The sequence below is a fragment of the Phaenicophaeus curvirostris genome, chromosome Z (genome assembly GCF_032191515.1).
Source record: "Phaenicophaeus curvirostris isolate KB17595 chromosome Z, BPBGC_Pcur_1.0, whole genome shotgun sequence".
NCBI classification, from domain to species: domain Eukaryota; kingdom Metazoa; phylum Chordata; class Aves; order Cuculiformes; family Cuculidae; genus Phaenicophaeus; species Phaenicophaeus curvirostris.
In genome coordinates this window covers 26,217,393-26,240,237 of record NC_091431.1, presented here as the reverse complement: position 1 = coordinate 26,240,237, position 22,845 = coordinate 26,217,393, and the positions used below count along the sequence as shown (strand labels likewise).

The following is a 22,845-nucleotide window of genomic DNA, read 5'->3' as shown; positions in this document are numbered from 1 at the left end:
CTGTGCTGCAGGACTATCTGTAACACATGACTAGCTGTATTTGTGCACCAGCCCCACAGCATGTGCAGGACCTACCCAGGGGTCTGGAGTGTGTCCTGAAAGGTGTGGGTTTTCCAGGTATTTAGAGTCCAGTTCCTGCACAGAACTTTTCTAGTAAACTAGAAATGCCTTTGGCACATAATAGCACACAGTAACTTGCTGCTTGTTCATACTTACAAAGGTGCCAATGGTTTCCTCCAGCTTACTTACATATGAAGAGGAGTCTACACCTGCAAACTCTAACAAAACAGCTAAAACTCTCTGTAACAGAAATAACAGTTCTCAAGACTTTCACCACCTGTAGAGATAAATTGTCTGGCTGCAGTACTCTGCATGATACATTATCGTGGCTTAATACAGTGATTTTTTGGTTTGTTGTTTTTTTTTTTTTTTGTAATTTCTTTTTTTCACAGTGCTTTCTGTGTGTCAGAAGTCCATCTAGCCTCCATATGCCTTAAGTCCTACTTGATTCCTCAAGCTGCCCACTTGACCAGCCAGCATTTCTGGCTAGACGTGTTGTTTCCATGCCAGACCTTTTTCCTTCCCTCCTGTGTGTAAGGAGTGGGCAATAGGGTACAGATAATTCCCTTATAAAGAAGAAAGCACAGAGCCAGCAGCAGCTGCAAACACATTCTAGCAACTCTGAAGACAGAAAACAAAGCAAAGGAACTACTGTCAGCAAAATGGTGTGTTTTACTCTGTGTTTTGTAGCAGAAAGCATACAACCAGCAATGCATCGCCTCTGAGAGCACAAAGGACTTGCTTAGGCCACCTCCTCACTATGGTCTGCCTTTATGCTGAAGAAGCAAGTGGTTCAGGAAAATAGATGGTGATCCTTGCCTAACTCTACAAATATAGTTTTGGCTTAATCTGAGATTCATTTTTGCAGTTTAAAGCTACATCACGAAAAGAAGGTCCTAGCCAGCTGCTGGCCTAATGAAATGAATGGGAGAAAGTCCAACCCTCTGCATCAGGCTATCCAAAGCAAGGAAAGGACTGAAGTGGGGATGGGAGGAAAAAAGCCTAACAAAACGCTTTATTTCATCAGAAGGGGCTGACTATGAAACAGAAGCAGAGTTAAACCTAAGTAGGGCAAGTTAAACCTACAGGACTGTCTGTGCTTGTCATAGCCACATCCACTGGTGTTTAAAGGTAGTCTTAGTGTTCACCTCCCAAGATTTAATGTTGTAACACTTCTGCCACTTTCCCCAAGTGCTTGACTATTCCTGAGAACAAACCAACTTACTTAACAAATGGACAGTTTCACTGGATTTTAGCATGTTGACAGTTAAATTTGGACAGAGGTATCACTTGATAAAACATCACTTCTGGTAGTGATTTTTACTTACAACAAGTCTGGAAATGGGTATTTCTCTTGTTTCCCACTATTTACTATAACCTAAATCTACAAATTCCTCCTCTCAGGGAATTAATATGGAAATACCCACCTTGGAAGACTCTTGAGTAAAATGAACATTGCTAAGCATTGGTTGTGGGTTTTTTGTTTTTATCTGCCAAGCTTTCAGGAAGGCCTATTAAAAACTAAATGAAACTTTGTATGGTTTACTCCTAGAGCCTTTTACGTGATTCAGAAGGACTTTAAACATGAGGTAATGCTTTTATCATGTTAATGAAGCTACTATTTAACATATACAGGAGTCTCCTGTTCTCTCTTACTTCTGATGAGTTATGGTACCAGTAACTATTTGAAGACACCTTTAGGTACCTTCTTAATCTGAAGCCTCACTCTATAGCAATGCTTGGCTAAGCAACAAAAGGCTGTAAAAGTACAGACACAGGGCCAGGGCTGCCACCTCTTTGCCATGTTTTTTGTTGTGAAAGACACCAATGTTCAAGTTCACGCTCATGATAACACTGCTGAGACAGATTGGAACTATTGTAGCAAGCAAAATAAACTACTGCTGTGCTCAATATTATAAGAAAAAAAAGTAAGAGAGGCAAATTGTTTGGAGAGAACAAAAAATTTGGTGATGTTTGCAAATGTGTGGAATATCTTACCTGCCACATAGTTTTAATAGCACTGGCTATGAACAGGCTTACAATATATTTATTTCTGGGTGCCTTGTGCAAGAGCCTTATCCAGCTCTGGAATTTTCCCCTTACACAATGGAAAAGGCAAAAAAAGCAAGCTGGTTTCCTTTGCAGAAAAAAATGTAAACTGAATTGTAACTCATTTATGAATAGGATCCCTTAATTACTTAATCTGTGAGCAAAACTATGTTAGAAGTCATTGCAGAACCTCAGTGTGTCCTTGGACGATTTCCTAACTGTTGATGCATTAGAAGGAAGTTGCTGAGTGTCCCATAATTCAGGTATTGACACTGTCTGCCTGTAAAGAGGGAAGTCAGAAAATGTAGTGAGCTAAAGAGGAACTGTACTCTTTGAGCAGAAGTCACTGTTGAGTAAGGCTTTTAGGTTAAATTCTGAGTGCAAGACCTTTAAACCCCCCCCCCCTTTAATTTTTCTTGTTAATATCCATTAACTAACAAAATTCAGCTGCTTCTCTCCTACTGTGAAAGCAAAAATGGGGTCATCCTTTTTCCCAACTAGATGAATAAATGTTGAACTACTGTGCAATGGAAAGACTACACATACTTGAAACAAAGTATTTATTTTTACAGGAGTATTTGATGTAAAACAATAGTGTACAAAGTAAATGCGTTCACAGATTTTTGTGGTTTAAATTCTTACTCTCTGAAAGGAACAATTAAGACATCTTCTGATCAGTGGAGCAGTATGTTCCGAAGAAAGAAGAGCTACACTGGATATACAGCTTTGCAAAAGGAGCAGCACAAGGATATGGAAGACATTTTCGGAAAATGGAAGGTCTAACATTTCTGGTAAAAGTTAACCTGAACAAGACGGAGAGAGAATGCTGATTTTTGGTTTTCCTTCAATCCCATCCCGTCACTAGGATGATGGGCTGGTCACTTTTCAAAGATTATTTCCGCTTCAGGTTCACCTCTCCAGTCCCACCCCAGCTCTCACTGATTTTCTGTTGACTTCTTCAGTTAGCATAGAAGTTACAAACAAAATTTTAAGTACAGAAAACAGTTTCATAGAATTTCAGAGCTTACCAGTGTTGGCCATATTACTGGACTACAGAAAATTGTACAAGTCAAGAGTCCTTAGCATCTGGAAGTTGGAATGGCTGTATCACCAAAGAGCAAGGATAAACCCCAAGTTTCTTGTATTAAAGAATGACCTAAAGCCACAGTAATACGTGTGTGTGTGTGTGTGTGTGTGTGTGTGTAGTCTGTTCTGTGCATGTGTGTTGTTGGTTACAGCAAGCCTCTGGAAGACATAAATACTGAGAGGTAAGTGTTTCTGTCAGCTGATTGTTTTAGCAGTCACATAATCCTTCCTTTGATGTCTTGGGTCAACGAAATCCTAGTACCAGCAGGGTTTAGCAGGAGATACATTAAAAGAATTTCTCTGTGATCTTTCCTGCAATGGAAACAGCAGTAAAAGTTATTACTCTGTCACAATAAAGGAGTATCTGTGCATTCTTGATTGCCCCAGCTTTCCAAATAGAGTTGTTTTTCAGGTTGCCAGTAGAGCATAACTATGGATACAGAGTTAACAATGATCTCTTTACATATCTAGAGCTGCCACAATGAAGTCTGGAGAAGACAGGGAAGATCCATAGTGCAAGCACATTCTCTTGATTATCAGCAGGTTGCTCTAAAATAATGCGGGAGGGTCAGTTACCAGAGCAGTACTGTGCGATGTCCTATGTCTCCACATACCTTCTTGTTTTAAGCCAACAGTTTTCTAAACAGTACTTTAGTAGCTTTTCCACCTTAGGCCATGTAGTGTTTTAGCATTGGGACATCATAATGTATACTGATTCACTTTTTGAGAGAAAGCAGTAACACACATTTCTCAAAGGCTCCTAGAAAAGGCACATCTTTTTTTGCTCTAGGGCTCGACTCCTGTTCCTGCTGAACTGAGCCAGTGTGTAAAATCAGAACTGATATCAGCTCAGTAGGCACCGGAGGACGGGTCCATCAACAGCCCGGTACAACAGCAGCAGCCGTAAGTGGCAGCTCCAGTCGGAAACAACCATTTCCTGAAAACGACACACAGTGCTGAACTACAATTGCAGAGAGATCATGACAGCATCCATTAAAGAGAAGACTACAAAACACAGCTTATATAGATAATTCTAGTTTAAAGCCACAAACATTTATTTCCTCTGACCTTTAGAAAAGCATGGTAACCAAATTACTGTAGGCGATGCCTTATGTTTGCAGTCAGACAGAGAATTTAAAGAATGCTGCTTATTCTCAACTAAAACCAAGTGTCTTTGGTCATCCCCAAGTTACCTCTGCCTTGATACACTGCATCTGACACACACATATTCACTGTGAATCTGTCCATTCAGCAGCAAGGATTTTCAGCAAGCAAATGTTCTCCACCCTGTGCAGGCTGACATTAAGCAAAGTCTCCTCTCCCCTTCTCCTCAGGTGCAGAACTTAGCCACTGTGAACAAAGAGGGAAACAATCACTGTTCACCAATCAGCTAAGCTCTGCACCTCACCAGAGAGGTCTCCATCTCAGTATAGCTAATTACTGGATGAGGTTCTTCCATGATGCATCTGCTGCTTTCCTCTTTTTTGTGTGTGTGTGTGTGTGTGTGTTTAATGGACGGAGAGGATTCCATGCTTGCACGGATCAGATAGTTATGGTGAATTTCATACTAGCAGCTGCAGTCATGACTGTGTGGTAATCCCTGGCAATGTGATTTTAATCTTAAGTCACAAATCATCATGCCAGGAACCCAAACAGCCAAGACATTAAAAGAGAGCTGTGCAGTCACACAGAGTGTTGTTCTCATAACAGCACCTATAGATTTTATGTTATTACTCACTATACACTTCTAGTCTGTCTGAAAAGTCAAACTGATAATTCTGGACTATTGCTAAGACATACATACCAGGTAATTTTCCTGTACTAGATACTTACCAGAAGCTTGTAGAAATTTGGGGGTTTATTTTATTACTGAAGGAGCTATAGGAAGACAGTGCCAATTAGTACAGTAGTACCAGAACAAACTGCATCTCCGTGTTTCTGGCCTTCAGACACTTGAAGGTATCTACCAGATTAAAAATTGTTTAACATAATTCAGATTCTTGCGGATCCTCAATAACTGGGAGCACATAAGCATCACCCCTACCTGTTCTAAGAGGTGAACCTCTTACTAGATAATTGAATACTACAGTCTAACCCACTTTTCCCAAAACGTTTCCTTGGCAGACACAGTTCTTCTCTCTATGCCGAAGAACAACATGGCTGTTCATAAACAATTTTGCTTTCATGGTATCTATCCACTGTGTTTCATATAAGTAAACTAACCACATATTCAAGTGGAACTTGCTATCAGGTACTGCTACATGTACCTACTTGAACAGTGGAAAATCAAGATTTCTGCTCAATACCAAATAGAAAATTATTATTTTCCAAAATTAGATGCCTGAATTTTGATACCACAAATCAACTGTAACGGTACGTGAACTACCAAGGCAATCAATCTGCCACACGAGTTATATAATTAAGCAAAAATCTGAGGTATGCTTTACTAGAAGAGACCTTAATTCCAATTCTAATTGGCTGTGTTAAACATGTACATACAAACACTGAAAGGTTATCTGTGACTACCCAAATAGGCTGACAAACAGAGACTATCTTTGCAAATTAACAGTTCACAGCCTGCAGCAATCTTTATTACATGAATATTTCTTGCAAGTCTGCTTTTTCTTTGGTGATTCTTCCCCATTAATTTCAGAAGGAAGCTAGGTTATGTATAACATTAAGCAGCTTCTCCATGTTAAGGCTGCTCCTCTTACCTCATAATCAGTCTTCAAAGGCCTCACTACACTTAACACAAAAACATTTGAATTATCAGCTTGTGGCACATTATTCAGTTTTGCTTCCAAGTGCACAGTTCCATACTTCCACTGTGCGCTCAGACTCTTTTCAAAGAGCATGTTGCCTATCAAGTCAACGTGCAGCTTCATCAGAAATGCTACTTGCACAACTGCAAATTCTGTAACCAGAGTTAAGAAAACAGAATGGGGGAAAAAATGTAGGTGAAGCCTGGCATTCTCTGGCCATTCAAACTTACAGTTGCATCTTGTAAAGTCCATTACAAAGTTTACAACAAAGCCACGCTCCATGTTCTCCAGCTAGTGCCTACATGTATCTAACTTAACAAAAAAGGAGAAAAAAAATGAAAAAAAAATCAAGGTATTTAACAAGAACTACTCAATCTAAGCAGCCACAGGCTGCATGGTACACCAAAGTTTGCTATGTGTAGTGAGCTCAGCATATTCTTTACATATAAGGCAAAAACCAGTGTGTTTGCTTAATTTAAAAAAGAAAAGTCACCTCTTCAGAATAACATCTCTGCCACCACTTTGGCCGAGGACTCGTCCATATGATCTCGTGCTGCAGCAAAGCATTTATGTGCAAGTTCTTGTTGTTTCACATCTTCGTTCACCATTAATTCACCATAGAGATACACACCCATTGCCTGAAAGAGGAACATACCACTTATCACCAGTAATGACTACTTAAAACCAAAACTAAACAGTCAACCCAAAGCACAGAAAACACCATATACTCTATGACACTTGCCCTATCCCCCTAAAAGTAGTTTTCTCTAGACCTCTTTACCCTAGGGATGGTTGTCTATATTTTGTATTGAGTGTGTAAGAACAGAATACTACTAGAGATGTATGTTACGTTGTGACAAGAAAATGTTTTCTCACTCCATTTTCCTTGCTACTTTTCAAGTTAAAATCTGTTTTCTTTTATCCACTACCTGAAATATTTCCAAATGCCCCTTCAGAAAATAGTTTGTCCTTCCTTCAACAGGGTATATATTTCTTTCCAACTGGAATTTTTACACACACAAACACACGCATGTGAATAAAGAGGACAGCAACTGAAACAGTCCACTACAAAATTCACATTTGGCAATTCTGTAATTGGACATCAACTGAATGCTGTCAGTTCTGTATCTCAGACTCTTCTCTTTACATCTGAGATACAGCTGACCATATACACATTCTGGTTTGCTAAGAAGGTGGCTTTTCCCAGCTGCTAGTTCTGGACAGAGGAGCTATCAAAAAAGACAATAGCAGTGTGCTTGGATGAGATCTGGGCCCCGTCAATGCCAGGTAGCAAAGTCCTCACTGACTTAACGGGAAACAGATTGGGGATTGCTATTTTTATTTTTCTTTTTGGTGATGATGCGATTTTTTCACCTAATTACAGCAATTCCCTAAGTGTTAAGTTGCACTTACCAAAACAGGATTATACATGAGGCAAAATGTTAGCAGCTTAGCACACTGACTTTTACAGTTGTACTTAATGTTTGGACAGTTGCAGCAGAGGAAAAATTTGGATAGCACTGAAAAAAGACAGTTTTAACGCTATTCCTCACAATTTCTAGCATTGGCTGGTAAGCTTTAAAGAAATTAGTTTCAACAAGAAGGGAAATTTAAAGTTTAGCAAAGACTGAAATTAAAGGATAAAGTCCCCAGACTCCTTGTCAATCCCCTGGGCATGCTCTCTTCCTTTTGGAGACCCAAGAATTCAGATTTCCAGGGTCTGCAGCTGCACTAGGGTCTGGCATCCACATCAGGCATGTAGCTGGGCTCCAGCTGCTTTCACAGAGAAGTTCAAAATATTGAAATTTTGTTACAAATAGGAATTACCTTCTCTACCCAGTGTTAATTTTTCCTCAAGCCTAAACATTAATGTGCAGTAAACACAGTGACGTTTTGTAGTCCTGAAAAGGATTTAAATAGTCACATTTGCATTTTTTCCAGACTTTAAAAAAGCCAAGTGTTTTATGATCAGTAAGTACATGCAACTGCTCTGATCTGAGTTGTAATCACTCCAGAAGTTGGTTGTGCCATAATCTCCATGTACTACTAGAGTAAATGATATTAAATATATTGAAGACTACATTAAAAAAAGTTGCAAAAAATATTTTCCTACACTGCAGGAAATATTTAGTCTTTATTTGGCATAATAACTGTTCCAAACATAACACAATTCAATATGTTTTGGTTTATGAACTCAACGATTTCCCTCCGCTCCCACTCACAGATTCTGCTGGCAGTTATCTCCATCCTTTCATAGGATTAAAATATGCACAATATATATAACTCCTTATTTTTATAAATTAAGTTTTAAAAAAAAAACCACCCCAAATAAAAGAGCTTGTCAAGAAGTCTGCAGCCTGTTTAGCTGAGATATAAATAGAATTATACATCAGAGCTGGAAGAGAGAACACAAGACTGCAATAACTTTATTTTGCTGTTGTGACAAAACGTATTTGCACAAAAAACTCCTGGCTGTAAATTACTTGTTCATTGTCAACATAAAAGGTAAAATACTCTATTTTTACATGCTTTTTAAATAGCCACTGAATGCCTTGATTTTATAGAGTTCATAGTGACTAAAAATAAATAAAAGTGGCACAATTAGAATTTTAAGTTCATAATCATGGAATCATAGAACAGTTTGGGTTGGAAGGGACCAAAGATCATCTAGTTCCAACCCTCCTGCCATGGGCAGGGACACCTCCCACTAGATCAGGCCTAAATAAAAAGCCACAGTAAAGACATCATGTATAGCAAGCCTTTTAAGACATCCAGAATCTTTTGGTATCATTTCCCTAACCATACAGTATTCTCTGAATGCATACTGTGCTACACTTCTCCTTCTGGATGTTGTCTTAAAAACTGATGTCACCCCAGCACTGCCTGCTTTGCACCTAACTTTTATCTACATGCATTGACATTCACAGCTACAGTTGCCTTCGTCATCCTGCAAAGGGAACTAATACTGAGAAGTATCTTCCTAGCACCACTGAAACCTCTGGCTTGCAGAAAATGGTAGGAGAGGAGGGAACACATCTTATTTCATCACTTACCAGAAGATTGCTGTGCCTTGGTGTGATTCAATACCCCTAGGTGACTTTCTTAGACTACAACATTCAAGCAGCAAATCAGGCAAAAAATGAATACACATTCAACTTTTTTTACAAACTGCAGCAAGAAAATATAGTAAAATAATTTTTTAGTATCACATTAAGGGTGTCAATGAGTTGATTATTTTGAAAACACTAATTAAATGTAACTGACCTGATCTTCTCTGAGAAATTTCTCAACATCTCCATACCCAGGCACGTACTTGTGTTTAACAACAAGTTCACACCACCGATGCCGAACCTTTGGGACGAGAAAAAATATCAGGGAGTGAGTGTTGATAAACAATAAATTTCTAACCAGTTTGTTTTGTTGTTAGGTTTGGGTTTTTTGGTGGGCTGGGACTTTTTTTCGCCAGCAGCCAGGCAGATGCCACTTGACAGTGCCTGATAAGCTGGCCAGAGGTGCACTGCTCTGTGTGCGTGTTACTGGGCTTCACAAATCCAGAACGCCCAAAACCAAACTCCTGGTTCCATGTAACTAAAATAACCCACATCCAGGCACAGATCTGCAGGATTTTCACCTCCACTGTTTCCAGCTTTTACTTTTTTCCTTTTAATTAGGCTATAGATTCTTTCTTTTATACTGTTACAAGGGGTGTGGGAAAGGAGATTAGCACTGCAAAAACCTGGAAAAGCCACAAGATGTAATTGATACTTTTGCCTGTGTAAGTGTACAAACAAACCAATAAAAAGGCTTAAATATAGCTCTGTACTAATATTAAATCCATGACAAAAAGCTAAGTGGTAGATAAAAAAACACAAAACGGGGAGCTTTCAATGAAATCAAGTAGTTTTGCCACCATGTCTTTGCCAGTAATAGATTTTAAGCACCTTGAAAAGCATTTAAAATCCATGTACAGGTAAAAAGCTGGGCTGTTCTACCAAATGCACATTGACAAAAACAGTCATTAACATACTGCAATGACAAGTATGGAAATTTTCAAGCAAACTGTAATTTAAAAATATTTCTATTGAAGCAGTGTAAATACAAATTATATATGGGGTTTTTTTTGGTTGTTGTCTTTAATGTTCTGACTTTGTTCTTAGTCACTCCTGTGGCATAAGCATCAACTTAATCTTCATCAAGGCTTCCTCAGCTGTAGACAGTGAACAGCCGAACATTTTACATTATATTAGTAGCTCAACACTGATCCTAAAGGAAAACAGTTAAATGCAATAAAACCCTTCCACCCTCTCAATCATCCTCATTCAGTCTTTGTTCTTGCCATCTTTCAAAAGACAGGGCATCTAATGTAATAACAGTCACCTTTCACAGTAAGAGCAAAGTGTTAGCACGTATTATTCAGAACTGAGTCCAAATTGTTCTCATATCAAGCATGAATATAGACTTTTTTTTCCAAATGATAGATTTACTGATACCATTGAGAATGGAAGCCAGAAAGGGAAAGGGGAAAAGTCACACTTAAATATATTGTTGCTTTTGGAAATACTTTCCTTGTTGTCCTAGTCTTTGCCAACTCTGTATCTCTGGTAAAAACTTCACAGACTTACATAATTAGATGTTAATCCCACTAGCATAGTTAATAAGTGATAAATGCTCACAAGTCCCAGAAGAGCCCTTTCTGGCTTTGCAGCTGGCTTGCAGCTGGCCTCTCACATGAAATAGTTTGAACACAGCTTATGAATGAAACAAAATGCTGAGGGGTTTTGGGGCTGAGTGGAGTTTGCACTCACAGCATGTAAGATAATAACTGGCATGATGGAGACATGGAGGGATGGCTTCTATGACTGGAATGTTGGAATGGGAGGATAAAAGGATCTTCTGGAAGGACAGAAAAGGGAGACAAGGAGTGGTGTGTCACCATCTACGTCAATGACCCACTGGAGTGCATGGAGATCCATGTGGGGATGGATGAGGAACTGACCAAGAGATTATGGATCAGGATTAAACGGAAGGCAGGAACAGATGAGATTGTAGTGGGAGAGTCACTAAGATGATGAGAGGGCTGGAGCACTTCTCCTGTGAAGACAGGCTGAGAGAATCGGGGTTGTTCAACCTGGAGAAGAAAAGGCTCCAGGGAAACACTCGAGCAGCCTTCCAGTATTTGGAGGGGTTACAAGGAAGATGAAGACTTTTAGAAGGAGAGGTAGTGACAGGACAAGGGGTAATGGCTTTAAACTGAAAGAGAGTAGGTTTAGATTAGATAGAAGGAAGAAATGCTACCCTATGAGGGTGGTGAAGCACTGTAACAGATTGCCCCAGGAAGTTGTTCAAGGCCAGGTTGGACGGGGCTTCCAGCAACCTCATCTAGTGGAAGGTGTCCCTGCCCATGGAAGACGGGTTGGACTAGATGATCTTTAAGGTCCTTTCCAACCCAAACCATTCTATGATTCATTAGATTGCACGATACTGAACAGCTCCAGTGCAATGCATGGTAGGGAATGAAAGCTAAAGCTTTTTGCTGATAAAACAACAGCTGTGAAGATTCTTACAAGTGGAACCAGAGCTAAATCTACAAAAGTAAAAAAGCTTCCCAAGATTCAACATGCTTTGCTGTAGAAGGCCATATCAATAATGAAGACATTCAAACCCCTACTCAGCTGCTCCATCTCCCTGAATATATCAAACATTTCATCAGTAAATGTTCCTAGGAAGTCCAGCTTTCTTACAGAGCATTTCTCATAGCACCGAGCAGCTCCATGCCTAGACTGAACCTTCAAGGCCCAAAAATTAAGCACATACCTCTCTCATCTGTAGGGCAAATTAACCAAACTGAATATAAACACATTCAAAAGTTCGTATATTTTCATCCAACACACCTTATTCTGCACTTTCTGTCATATATTTAAAAACAAAATAAAATAAATTCCTTATATATTCTCATAGTATGTATGAGCAGCATAAGGAGGAGAAAGGGACTGTGGTCATCTCCTGGGATCATTACTCTTTTACATCTCATGGTCCAGCAGTTACAGCATTTACTCAGGAGATAAGCAATCTAATTCAGTTTCTGTGTCTAAGACCTCAAACTGTGCCTTCAGTAAGAATATTTCAGCATCAGATTACAAAGTATACTGGGATGGGGCTTTCTTCATACCTCATGCTAAAGCCGTTTTTTTCCCCTGCGGCTATTAAAATATTTATTGATGCTAAAGGAGGAGGTCATAAGATTTTGGGGACTAAATTTCTGATTCCTTTCAATACGAAGCAGGGACCAGCCTATATGCTATGCACAAGCCAACTTGTCCTCAATGTGCCTTTCCTGGAACAACTATAATAGCTGCAAGGAGAACAGAATAGAAAATGTCCCTGTGAAGTCGTTCACATGTCCTTACTTCCTCACATACTAACCCTGTGTAGGTCTGCCTTATAATTGTATCATAGCCTGATAATGTGAATCCCAATGGTTTTGGAAAACATGGAACAATTAAGTTGTGCCCATTCCCTTAATTGTTCCCCATAGGGTTCCTGTTCTTTGCAATCAACCTCCTTTCAAATAGTTTAAAAGAAAAATATTTATTTGTTGAGTGAGATCTGTGAAAGCACACACTTTTCTTTCTCTCCTTCATTTTTTTCTTTTTCTTTCCCCGTGTAAATGCAAATCTTGGCACATTTCCAGACCTGAAATGCCGCAGCTTTGCCATTTGGGACAGGAGCAGCACGTCTGTTGTCCTCAGATTACATATTTGCCTCCTGTTTTCCAAAAAGCCCCAAATTCCCATGCATGAGAGCAAACTGCAGGACAACCAACTGCTGATGAAGTGCCTGTGAAGCCCTCCTGGTTATCCCATGTCTTGTGCAGGACACCAGTAAGCAGAGCACAGAAACCAAGGCAGGGTCCAGGTGCTAGAGGGGCAGAGGGTGATCTGCATAATGCTGGCACTGAAATCTTCACTAACACCAGGACTGAATATATTGCTTACTCTCCTGCCCCCACGCCCTCCATGCAGTACAGTGTGTAGATGGCCACGTAACACAAACTGCAGCTAAAGCAAACACAGTTACTTCTCCTACATGTGCACTACAAAGAAGTAATTTTTCTAGTATAATCCACACCCTAGGCTGATACCACAAACATGAGAATTTTATTCACATAAGAAAAGGACGGAAAAAATAAATTCAGTTCCCAACATCTCATCCAATGCTTAGAGCAGGAAAAGTAAAAAGGGCCCCACAGCTTCACAGCCTAATGAATGAGTCATGTGAACAGGCACTTCTAACGAACCAGTCTCGAAAGGAAATTTTGAAAACTAAGGAGCTTTTGGTAGGACTGAGCTAACCATACTGCATCCTGTGTATGCTCTTCTTGGCTTTTCTGTTCCTCCCAGGAGCAAATACCCAGCGGCAAAAATAAGAATCATTAGTCCTCTGCGAATTTTATCTGTGCACTTCTCTGTGCTCTTCTGCACGGTTCAGAGATGCACATCATATGTTATTTTGGATGGCTACACCGTAAACAATATAAACTAAACCTGAAAAGTAATTCACAGCAATCCTTCCTGTTACTTCTGGCAGTCAGCACATAGAACTTCTCTGGATCTGAAGAAATACCTGTAACCACCACACATGCTCTTATTGGTTTGGCAGTACCAAAGTTGGAAGAGCAATTTATTTTCTCAGCCTCAAATTCCAAGCTGATAGCTGTCTTTCTGTGTCCACAACTGATGGCTGGTGCTCCTGAGGATGGGGAGTGGTGGCTAGGGAGGGCGATGGAGGTCTGCTGGGGTCTCAGGTTCCTCATGGATGGATCCTGGAAATTTTCTTTCCTCCTGCCCTACTTTTGCAGCTCACGTGGACATTTCCACTACTAGCTTTTTACGCCAAGTGACGATTGTTATTGTGAGTTTTGCAGGACGCTACCTATATTAGTACTGCAATTCTGCGGTATAGTTCAGTGTCAAGAAGACACTGAGACACTCACTGCATCAGGGACAACATTTGGAAACCAGATCTTACATTTTCATAAATATCAGCCACATCAAGATCAAAGTATTGTCTAGCACTTAGATGAAATGTCTTGTAGGAATGCTACTGTCAGATAGAAGAGTGTCCCAAATTTAGGAGTAACATCTTATACAAATAATTTGAGTGGCCTCATATTATCTTTTAGTTCCATTTTAAGAAAAATATACAGTACTGCACAATATTATTTGCAACTCAAACATTACCTGTATTTTGATAATGCAAGGAAAGCTCTCGAGAAACCAAAATTACATTGTGTTAGTCTGTTTTCAAAGAATGCAAGCTGCTGTGTGAGATTATTTAATTGAAGCAAATACTTATAAAAATATGCTAATAATCCAGCTCTAAGATGGTCCCTTTGTTTTAGCAGCGTAGGTCAAGGCCTTTGGGGAAATGGTGCTTTAAGCCGACTGATTAAACCCATCTAAGGAATCAAATACATGGCTTGACTTTCCAAGGAAAAGCTCCTAGTGACATACCTGAGAAACAATATTTCAAAACTATTTGAACATATCTTAATTTAAAGTGGTATTTTTTTTTAAAAGGTGATAAGTTACTTTGCTTAATCCATATTACTCTGCCTTGCCCAACACAAACAATCAAACAAGCCTATTACAAACATTCTCACAGAAAGCTTAATGTAGCATTGTACTGATCTAGTTTGCTAACGTTGTCAATCACATGTACGCAAGCGAAAAATAAATATTTTACTTCTGAGGTCTACAAATAAGATTTAGAAACAAGTAATTTAAACCAAGCTTTTATTAAAGGAAGGGGAAAAAGCTAGAGTTTACTAAGCCTTTGGTCTGCAGAGTGGGAGGCTAGCTTCAGGGAAAATGAGTACATTTTGTTAATAGCTGGATCCAATTTAAAAGGCGCCATGAGACAACAAATCTAAATCACTGAACAAAGGCAACATACTTAAGAGATCTCAGAAAACTGGGCTGTTTGAAATACAGTAAGACCTATTGTTGAAGAAAATTAAACCTTTATTAAAGGTAGGAGGCATATGTGATCTTTATAAAGCACAGGTTCAGGCTCTATTGAAAAAACTATTTGAACAACTCAAGTCTTAATTAAAGAGACTCAGAGGTCAGATTTTAGTCTAATTTGTAGAGGGTAAAATGCAAAGAAACTTTTTGAAGTAACCAAGCTATGCTACTACAGATTAGTTTTAATTAACAAGAAGGAAGTCCGTATCTCCAGACCACGAAAACATTGCTCTGTTCCATCTGAAAGCATTTATCCGCAGTATCTTGTTATCTACACATAAACTGGATTCAAATATTACATTTTCCTAGACAATTAAGGAACAATGCCACATGTTACAGAGCAATATTTGGACAAAAAAAAAGAGAGGTTTTACAATTGCTTAACATGGAAGAATGACAGTTCAAAACTGCAAATTTAACAGTGCATTTAATGATCTGATTATTTCCCTCTATCTTAGCAGAAAAAGTTACTCTTTAGTTAATCAGTCAGGTTGCATCTGTGACTTTGCATTCTATATAGACTGAATTTCAAATGGGTATTCCTGTCTTTTATGCCACAGAATATGCATGCTTTAGCATGCAAATTTGTTTTCATGAACATTCACCCAAGTAAGATGTTTAGGGATGCTGAAGCAGTTCATAAGGAGCAATGAGACAGTCATGTGAATAACAACTGTGTTTACAGAGTACCAACAACCTGAAAAAATGTACTCCTACAAAAAAAATCCTACTGATGCAAACAGAATGGATTCATCATTCTGACAAGGATTCTGTAATGGTAATTAATGTGAATGCCAAGGGTTTGTCCGAAGACTGAGCAAAAAAGCTGTTAGCTTAAATGAGATTGTATTTTGAACCAAAAACTCTTGGACTTTTCATAGTCTAATTTATCTCTCAGGTCTCACAGCACTCACTCTGACAACACTGCAGGGAAAAGGAAACCATGGGCCACACACCGTGTCACAGCAGCATGGTTCTTTCATAGAATCATAGAATAGTTTGGGTTGGAAGGGACCTCAAAGATCATCTAGTTCCAGCCCCCATGCCGTGGGCAGGGACACCTCCCACTAGATCAGGCTGACCAAGGCCCCATCCAGCCTGGCCTTGAACACCTCCAGGGATGGGGCAGCCACAGCTTCCCTGGGCAACCTGTGCCTCACCACTCTCATGGTGAAGAAATTCTTCCTAATGCCTAGTCTAAATCTGCCCCTCTACATCCTATCACCATAAGCCTTTGTGAACAGTCCCTCTCCAGCTTTCATGGAGGCTCTTTTCAGGTACTGGAAGGTCTCTATAAGATCTCCTCGGAGCTTTCTCTTCTCCAGGCTGAACAACCCCAGTCTGCTCTCATAGTGAAGGTGCTCCAGCCCTCTGATCACCTTCGTAGCTCTCCTCTGGACCTGTTCCAACAGCTCCATATCCTTCTTATGTTGAAGATTCCAGAACTAGACACAGTACTGCAGAAGAGGTCTCACAAGAGAGGAATAAAGGGGCAGAATCCCCTCCTTCAACCTGCTGGCCACTCTTCTTTTGATGCAGCCCAGGATACGTTTGGCCTTCTGGTCTGTGAGCACACATTGCTGGCTCATGTTGAGCTTCTCATCGATCAGCACCCCCAAGTCCTTCTCTGCAGGGCAGCTCTCAATCACATCATCATTCTTTGACGGCAACTTTTTTTCTGAGACTGTCATAGTGTCAAGGTTCACTTAATGCTGTTTCTTACAGCTCTTTCTCAGTACTAAATACTTAATTTTCCAGAGATACATCCAAAATTATGATACACTTCAAATTTAAAATATGGGGTTTGGTAGCCTTAATCATGCTGCATTTTATGTTGCGTACTGGGAGGAATTGCTGTTCACTGGGATAGGGGCCACTGGACCTGAGACTGATCGACTTCACTGAGCCCCATCATGCTCATGGATTGTACAAGCAGCCCCATGCCAATTCCTGCTACCTCAGACAGCCCCTTTCCCTCTGTGCATCCTGTAAAGTGAGAGGTGTTGTACAATCAGGCTTTTAAAAACCAAATGCTGCTGTGTGGTCAATGACAGACTGTGAGACAACTTATAGCATTTGAGCCTGTAAGTGAGCAAATGTCCCAGCAGGTCAGGCAGCGTGCTCCTGTATCTGTGCAAGTCTCAATCAGCTGTGGGTGCAGTCTTGAATCCTCCCATCCTTACAAACGCAGTTCCTTCCCATCCTTTCCACTCCCCTCCAACAGCCTGCTTCTGCTCTAGCATTCACCCAGTTTTACGTAATGAAATTGAATTTTACTGTTAAAAAGTTTCTGTAGTACAACAGCCTTGCCTAAGAGCAATCTGATTAGATCCCTCTTCTTCAGCTCCCACAGACTATAAGCATGTTATTGCACTTCCACATCCAACTAAAGCACATGCTTCTCCACAGCCAGAGTGGAGACTCTTTCCTGCAAAAGCATACGAAAGCCCATGAATCACCAAACATGTTGCTTATGGAAGTCCAAGCAGAGCCAAGGGTGCCCCTGCTGCTTTCTGTGATCAGAGAGGCACGGCTGGCAACCAAAGGGCAGCATTTCAGAACAAGATTAATTCCTGGCAATGAAGCACATGCTGAGGACTTGTTTGGAAAAGATAAATGCCCTTTTTTCTCCACCTCAGGTTCACAAGCAGGGAGCTCCCAATTAGAGACCAGACACTGCTCTCTGTGTGGGCTCCACCTATGACCAATGACATCCGCATTAGCTGAAGAAAATTTTCAAAAAGAAGTTAGAAAAAGGAAGAGACTAAGAAGCCATGTCTAATCCTTCTTCACTGGTGTCATGGGTGATGCCTCTCTTCTGCTGTCAAAGTTGTCACTGTGAATAAGTGACTCACTTAGGATGCCTAATTCTGTAATCCAAATGCTCCTCAGCCTGCCCCTCCCCATCCAGTCTAACAGGATTCGGACACACAACAGGATGTGGCCTGCAGTTTTCATTCTTTTATGGTGGATCAGCAGAACAACGATAGGACAGTGACCTACAGCACAGTTAGACGAGAAGAGGGCTACCAGCACCAAGGTAGTGTGACAGCTTCAACAACATCTGCTGGGACAGTGTGTCCCTGCTGTGCCCAAAGGCTTTTCTCACTGCATTACCCTTTGTGCTGCGGCCATCTCCATGCTAGGGGCAGTGGCTCCTATACCATAGTGCATGTAAGGTACAAAAATGTTTAACACAGCATGCGAACTCATTTCATTTGAAAACCAAAGTTTTTTAAAAATAAGCCTTAATTAAAACCATAAATACACAGATTATACTAGAACCAAATGCTATCACTGTCCCCTGCCTGTTCTGCATGCCAGAGCATTAGTGCCGTTCACAGCCTGCAGCAGGATGAAGACGGCAGAAAAGATGCCATCAACTTCTTTTTTAACAATTTCACTGGAGAGATGTGCTGAGCTTTGCTTTGCTGTGGTGCTGCTGGCTCTCAGGGGCAAGACTGACTTCTGGCTGGGGAGAAGGCAGGCTTGCGCCATGACCACAAACCTCCCTGCATTCCTGGTACTGGGAGATGTGCTGGCATCCCAGCAGGACTCTGCACCAGAGCTGGGTGGGTCTTGCACCTGCACCCAACCCTACAGCATCTCACACTGTCCCCACCCCCACTACAGGGCTGGTGGGGTCCTCCTGGGGCTTTGCTCCCTTTTGCACCCTTCAACCCAACTACCCCTTCTCCCATCTAGGTGCTGTGGTGAGGATGGCTGCACACATGGGCAAGCAGGGACAGGGTGCTGAGGGGCTGGGAGATACTGTAGCTCAGAGGGGAAGGCAGGAAGACCATGTCCCAGCCTCAGGTACAACTGCAGCGTCCACCATAGAGTACTGCAGGGATAAACCCATACCTTCAGCAAGGTAAGACTGGCTTGGACATAAGTATACATCCCAAATGACACCTTATTCAAAAGGCAGCAGCATAACTGCCTCTCCATCTCATATACAACCCCATCCACATTCCCTCTGACACCCTACCAGCTAGAATATCTTTGGCATCAGTGTAATTTTTTTATACCAACATCATGAGCGATTCAACTATTTCCCATGACCACTGTCTCTCCTGGCTGCTTCCAGATGGTGTCTGCCAGTATTTTTACCCATACAGTGTTTGTCTATGTATTTCAACCCAAGCTATTTATATATGCACATAAAAGCACATTAGGCTCATAAACCCAAATGTTTTAGTGGGAAAAAGCACATTAACACCCATACATCTGAAGCAGAAATCCATCTCTGAAGAGTTTGAGATCAAGCACACCAGCCGCCTGTTACCAATTATTACTAAATTATAAGTCCTGCTCAGTAAAAGGAAAGGCTGTTGCAAGTATCAAAGAAACGGCAAGCTATCTCCTTTGCTTACATCAATCTCTCCATCCCTCTACGTCTATCTCCTCCTTCTTGTAAGTAGAGGCAAAAAAAAAGTGCCTTCTTTTTATCTTTGGTCTCCCACAGTGACCATAGTCCACACATTTGTGACTGACAGGCAAGATTACTGTCATAGACAGAATCTAGGGCTCCATATGAATATAAGACTCAAATTCCAGTCAATGAACAATGAGGCTGCCTGGCTTTTCCACAGCTTAGGTCACAGCCTGTCTACTCAGCCTGTTCACATCCTTCCAACTTTGCATAATTTAAAGCTTTGTTTCCAATTTTCAAAACAGTTAAACAGGAGATTTTGACTCTAAAGACAAAGATCTTTCACCTCACTCTCACACAGACCCCCTTCCTGAACCCTCAGCAAAAATGTTTAAGTAAGTGAAATACATATTGATTTTATAGACTCAGAAGAAACATGCTTACTCCTGAAATAAGAACATCTACATTTCACTCCAAGTTTAAGATTCTTTACCCATCTTCTCCCCCTTTATTCCCTTTGCTCAAGAATATAGTGACTGTTGCTGCTTAGGATGATGCTTACCCCATGTGGAACACAACAAAATTCCTCTCCAGGACACCACAACCCCAAAGGTATTTAAATGGCAAGAAGTTAAGGAGGAAAGCAGACTTTCACCTACACACTATTAAGTCAGTGACTCAGCAGTCAGACCAGATCTGTGCGGCTAAGGTAATGACATCAGAACAAGCTACAGTTACTGGCTTTGATTTGTTCTGTTTCTTGCAATCTTTAGACCTCACAAGCTTATGGCATAGCATATTTTTTTTCCAAGGCATTACCTGTATCTGAAGTCAGCCTTCATACAAGAAGGAGCTCCTCATACTAGAAGAGCAGTTTGGACGTAACCTCAAAACTGGTTTATTTTCAATGAAAAGTACCTTCAGGTTGTTTTTTTCCCCCTGAATTAAACAAACAAACAAACAGAGAGGATGCACCACACCAGCATAATGAAGCCTACAATTTCACAATGTAACAAAAAAAAACCCCAAACCAACCCTACTGCTGATCACTAGGAGCTTTTGTTTGTATTTTCAAAACTACATTCTCCTTGATACCCTGGCTACTATCATCCATGTCAGTACTATCATAAATATCCAAATAAAGCAAACTTCTAAATGTCATGACAAGGCCAGGTGGTTTGTATTACAGTCCTGGGTTTGCATTGCCATACACAGAAACGGCGTATAAAATTCATATAAAGCAGCTGCATTCAATCCAGAACAACTTTGATTTCAGAAGCCCAGAGGACTCCACCACTTTATCCTCCTTTCTGGACAAAAGGGCACATAAAAGCAGGAACTATCTCCAATATACTCCTCCAAGAATTCTTTGCATAAACAGTAAAAAACCCCAGCCCAACCCAATTCCATATTTAGTTCCCTCTTACTACCAGCTCCCCCACTTGCCAAGTCTTCCTAGATTGTTGAGTTGCCAGATAAGGAGGAAATTAAGTCCCCAAACCAATTAGGAAAACAAAAGGTGGAAAGCGAACAGCACCAGCAACAGCATCAGTCAGAGGCTTGGAAACTCCTGTTAATGCCACCCAGCAGCAACTGAGATCACTTGGAACAAATGTGTTACTGTTGGCTGCCGTAGGGGTGTGGGATTGGGAGTGCTGACTGGTGCAAAGCTAGTTCTACTGCTCCATAAATCCCATGTTCTGATCATGCTCTTCAGAGAACTAAAGCTGATGGAGGGATTTTCTGTTCTTCTCAAGCAGCTGGAGAAAACCCCATACTTTGCATGGAGCAGCACAACAAATCTGAATTACAGCTATTTCAGATCGTCCTTTGATGAGTCTCATAAACTCATCCCAACACACCCACTCAGTTACGATGGGCACATGAGCCAGAGTCAGTCCCAGGGCATGGCTCCCGCTGCTGTGAATGGAAACATTTTTTCCCTCATCCTGTTCCAATTTTCTTAGCCTCACATTGGATTTTGGACCTAATTTTTGAGAAGCAAGTGCCATATTCATAGAAACTACCCTTTTCAAAATTCTTTTTCTAGGGAAAAAAAATGTAACTCCTGTGAACACACACTTGTGAAAAACTATCTTTACCAACAGTAATGCCAATATCATCCATGCCAAAAATCCTGCAAACTGAATTTAGATGCAATGAAAGTAATAACATGAAAAAGTAATAACATGAAACAGGGTGGTCTTTGTTAAAAAAACATATCAAGATCACAAAGAACCTTCTGACAAGTGGCTGCTGTGCCAGTCATAGATATGACATTTCTTTGAGGAGATGTGTACAGCCTAATGTACTTTGAGATGAGCCCTTCTACTAGTGAAAATGTGCAAGATTCTCTATGACAGTAATATGTTCTTTCCTAGCCTTTGCCAGGGGAACGATCTGGAAGACTTCACAATAATTCTCTGAATATAACATTAGGAAAGGAAAAGGCAGGTGAAATTTACTTTCCATCTGTGATAAATTTTCACAGCAGTTTTTAAGTCCTGCAGAACATAGATTTATAAACAAAATAAGGCATCTCATCCTGACTGCTGGGTGTACAACACAGCAGAAAGGAAGCAGTCTAGGAGGTTCCTGGAGTGCGTGGGAGACAACTTCCTCGCACAACTGGTGAATGAACCCACAAGGGAGGGTGCCCTCCTAGACCTGCTGTTGGTGAACAGAGAAGGCCTTGTAGGGGATGTGGCGGTAGGTGGACGCCTAGGACTAAGCGACCATGAGATGATAAAATTTTCTGTTCTAGGTGAAGTGAAGAGGGTGGTTAGCAAGACTGGAGCATTAAATTTCCAGAGGGCAGACTTTGATCTCTTCAGCAGGCTGGTTGGTGAAGTCTCATGGGAGACAGTACTCAAGGGCAAGGGAGCCCAGGAGGGCTGGGAGCTCTTCAAAAGGGTGGTCCTAGCAGCTCAGGAGAAAGCCATCCCCGTGGTCCGGAAAAAAAGCCGGCAGGGGAGAAAGCCAGCTTGGTTGAATAGAGAGATCTTGAGTGATATCAAGAAGAAGAGAAATGTTTATGGCCTCTGGAAGAAGGGACAGGCCTCTTGGGTGGACTACAGGAGGGAAATGAGATTGTGTAGGGAAAAAATCAGAAGGGCTAAGGCTCAGCTAGAAATTGGATTGGCCAAGTCAGTGAAAGATAACAAAAAATCTTTCTACAAATATATAAATAATAAAAGGCGGACTAGGGAGACCATACAGTCCCTATTGGACACAGAAGGAACAACAGTAACAGGGGATGAGGAAAAGGCTGAGGTACTTAATGCCGCCTTTGCCTCAGTCTTTAGTCGTAAGGAGGGTCGTTCCGTCTGTGTACTAACCCAGGAACTAGAGGAGCATAATGAGGCTCCCATGATCCAAGAGGAGGTGGTCAGAGCCTTGCTAGCCCGACTGGACAGTCACAAGTCTATGGGGCCGGACGGGATTCACCCTAGGGTACTGAAGGAGCTGGTGGATGTGCTGGCCAAAC

At 41.0% G+C, this 22,845-nt stretch overlaps 1 protein-coding gene across 1 annotated transcript in view; it reads right to left on the bottom strand.

Moving 5' to 3' along the window:
- Positions 1-2,652: 2,652 nt before the first annotated feature.
- AOPEP (aminopeptidase O (putative)) overlaps positions 2,653-22,845 on the bottom strand; it is a 187,457-nt gene continuing 167,264 nt past the window's right edge. Inside the window, exons 16-18 of the mRNA XM_069880603.1 lie at positions 9,222-9,308; positions 6,432-6,595; positions 2,653-3,507 (exon numbers count right to left, since the gene is read on the bottom strand). Coding sequence (XP_069736704.1) covers positions 6,455-6,595; positions 9,222-9,308 — 228 coding nt within the window. The 3' untranslated portion in view covers positions 2,653-3,507; positions 6,432-6,454. The remainder of the gene's footprint in view (positions 3,508-6,431; positions 6,596-9,221; positions 9,309-22,845) is intronic.